We start from the raw sequence: 2,507 nt of genomic DNA, 5'->3' as shown, positions 1-2,507 counted from the left end.
TAACGTCCCTTCAAAACTTGAAGATTTTCTTGTGAAACCTGACACACGTTGCATTAAAATGAAGAGAGCACTTACAGGTTTGAGTGACACAGAGGAAAACCTCATGGAGCCCTCGCGGCACCTCAGCAGGACCACGGCTACTCTCATGGGGAGTCAGATACCCACAGCTGATATTCCACACAGCAGTTCAATATTCCACTGTAGATCGACACGTACAAGAAAGGGAAAGTCACAATGCTTCTGATGGAAATGAATCAGTCTAGTGGAATCAACACATTCTCCTGATATTCCTTTGACTTTTGTGTCTAAGGTCCACCCGCCACTTTGAGATCACGTAGTTTCATGGGAACACTTGCACTGGTATATTTTTCTTTCTGAGCTCCTTTCGAAAGCAGGTCCTACTTCCTTCCCATGTGACAACTCAGCTTTACTTTGTCGAGTTGCTCCAGGTGTGAAGGCTTGAGGTCAGCACTCCAAAGCTCACCGAAACGAGGCAGGTAGCTCTGTGGAAGATGCCCCTGGTTTAGAGGCAGATGTGACTGTTCTCATGGCACGTGGTACCCACGCCGGCCACAGACAGGTAAAGCTTCCCATCTGGACACGCACAGATTTCGTAGAGTCCCTGCAAGCTGCTTGCAGGACCCTGAGTCCCCTGAGCCAACTTGGGTAAACATATGGTTTCAGCATCGAGCACAAGTGTCCCATCACTGCTGTGAAGAACGATGTCCATCTGGGAAAGGGCCTCGATTTTCCCTGCAGCAGCTTGAATATGAACGCCTTTCGGGGCGTCCATGCTGAGACTCCGTGTCGGGGATTCTAGTCTAAGATCCTGGATTGGGTCCGGTTTTACGAGGGGCGTCTCCACTGAATGTTCAAAAAGAGCCCCTTCAGGCCCAGTTACTCGAAGTTTATCCATACCAACCACAACTGCCTTTTCATCAACAGTAAACAGTGGCTTGCTGTCCTTGGAGTTGATCTGAAACTGTTGACTGTGGACCTCTACCATTTTGGGACCCACTTTTAATCTGCCTGTAACTTCTCCTTCTGGGTTACGTGCATTTACAGTCACATTCTGTGTGGACTGCAGAAGCAGAGATGAGTCCACTCTGGAGTGTATTTCTTTGGCATACAGTGGGAATAAAAACTCCGATTCCCCCTCCAGGAAAAGTCCATCTTCTGTAACATACAGGTGACCCATCCCTCTTGGGGAAAACCACATCACTTTAAGAATCCAAATTGTAAGAGCAAAATTCACAAGGAAGATGATGAGCAAAAGAAGAACAAGTAGAGGCAACGCTTTCTCCAGCCATAAATGCCGATTTTGTAGACAGACTGGTTCTCTGGACGCTCTATGTGGGTGCCTTCTGTGGTCGTGGTGTATTGTTCACGCACCATCTGCGCTGCTTCCCGCGGTCCGGGGGCGCGGGCCGGCGCCTCAGGTCCCATCGTCCCAGGCCCCGTCGTCACAGGCGGAAGGGCCTCCGTCTTCTCCCCGGACAGCGCGGGCCGCGGTTCCGTCTTGCGTCCTCGGCGGCCGCCGCGGCGAGTGCGCTCCCTGGCAGGGGGGCCCACATCCCCGCGCGGGCTCGGGGCGCCCGGGACCCGGGGCCGGGCGGTCGGCAGCAGCAGACCTCGGCGGGGCGCGCGGGGCCCCCGAAGCGTCCCGCCCACCCGCGCGCGCGTGCGTGCGTGCGTCGACGTGCCAACCCCGAGTCCGAGATTTATTTTAAATAGCAACATAGTTGGAAATGTGTGCTAGCATATACTAAAAAGAAGACACAAAAAAATCTAATGTCAGGTAATACGTATTAAGACATACATAAAGGCCCATCTTGTTCACTTACAAAATTACAGGCAGGGTTATCTGTTTCTTAATAATTGACAGTACTTAGCACATAAGCATTCTATAAATATTTGAGAATTTGATTATTCCAGTTTCAGAATCATATGAGTATTGTTGAATAAAGTAAACCTTTAATGTTAAAATTGATCGCTGGAACCATGGACCACATTTGGCTATGCCACATAGCCAAGAGGAGTCCTTATGTCGTCATTGTATGGTTCACGCTTCTCTAGAATATTTCAAAACTTCAAATATTCTGACCTATTATCAGGCCATCTTTGTTTTGACAGTATGGTCACAGCACCTATTGCTCATAAAACTTATAGTTCATTTTAAAAGTGGAGCCTACCTTTAACTGACAGTGAAAAGTTTCTCTGATTGAAAATCCCTGTGACTCAAACTTATTCCTAGTCTCTTATCAGTTGCTCTTTTCTTCCTGAGAACAGACTAATAGTACTAAGTCATAATCTCATTTTTTAAAATTCTACGAATATCAAGTGCAATGGTATGTATGTACCTTCCTGAATCATTTTTCTGTGCCCTGTGAGTTTGGGTTTGGATTTTACTCACACAATAAACCTATGTCGACAGGCATCAGACAGACTACTGAAGTTGTGTCCTGTTCCAAAGTTATGGCAGGTGAAGTGGGCTCAGCCTTCATCTG

The 2,507-nt window shown here is 48.1% G+C and overlaps 1 protein-coding gene across 1 annotated transcript; it reads right to left on the bottom strand.

Annotated features, from left to right (window-relative positions):
* Nucleotides 1–427: 427 nt before the first annotated feature.
* LOC132496200 (gamma-sarcoglycan-like) lies at nt 428–1,445 on the bottom strand. The gene is given in 2 exon segments (XM_060108441.1): nt 428–1,278; nt 1,281–1,445. Coding segments are annotated over 2 exon segments (870 nt in total). The 5' UTR covers nt 1,396–1,445; the 3' UTR covers nt 428–523.
* Nucleotides 1,446–2,507: the final 1,062 nt, after the last annotated feature.

Source organism: Mesoplodon densirostris, chromosome 9 (assembly GCF_025265405.1).
Source record: "Mesoplodon densirostris isolate mMesDen1 chromosome 9, mMesDen1 primary haplotype, whole genome shotgun sequence".
NCBI classification, from domain to species: Eukaryota; Metazoa; Chordata; class Mammalia; order Artiodactyla; family Ziphiidae; genus Mesoplodon; species Mesoplodon densirostris.
This window is presented reverse-complemented; position numbering and strand designations above follow the sequence as displayed.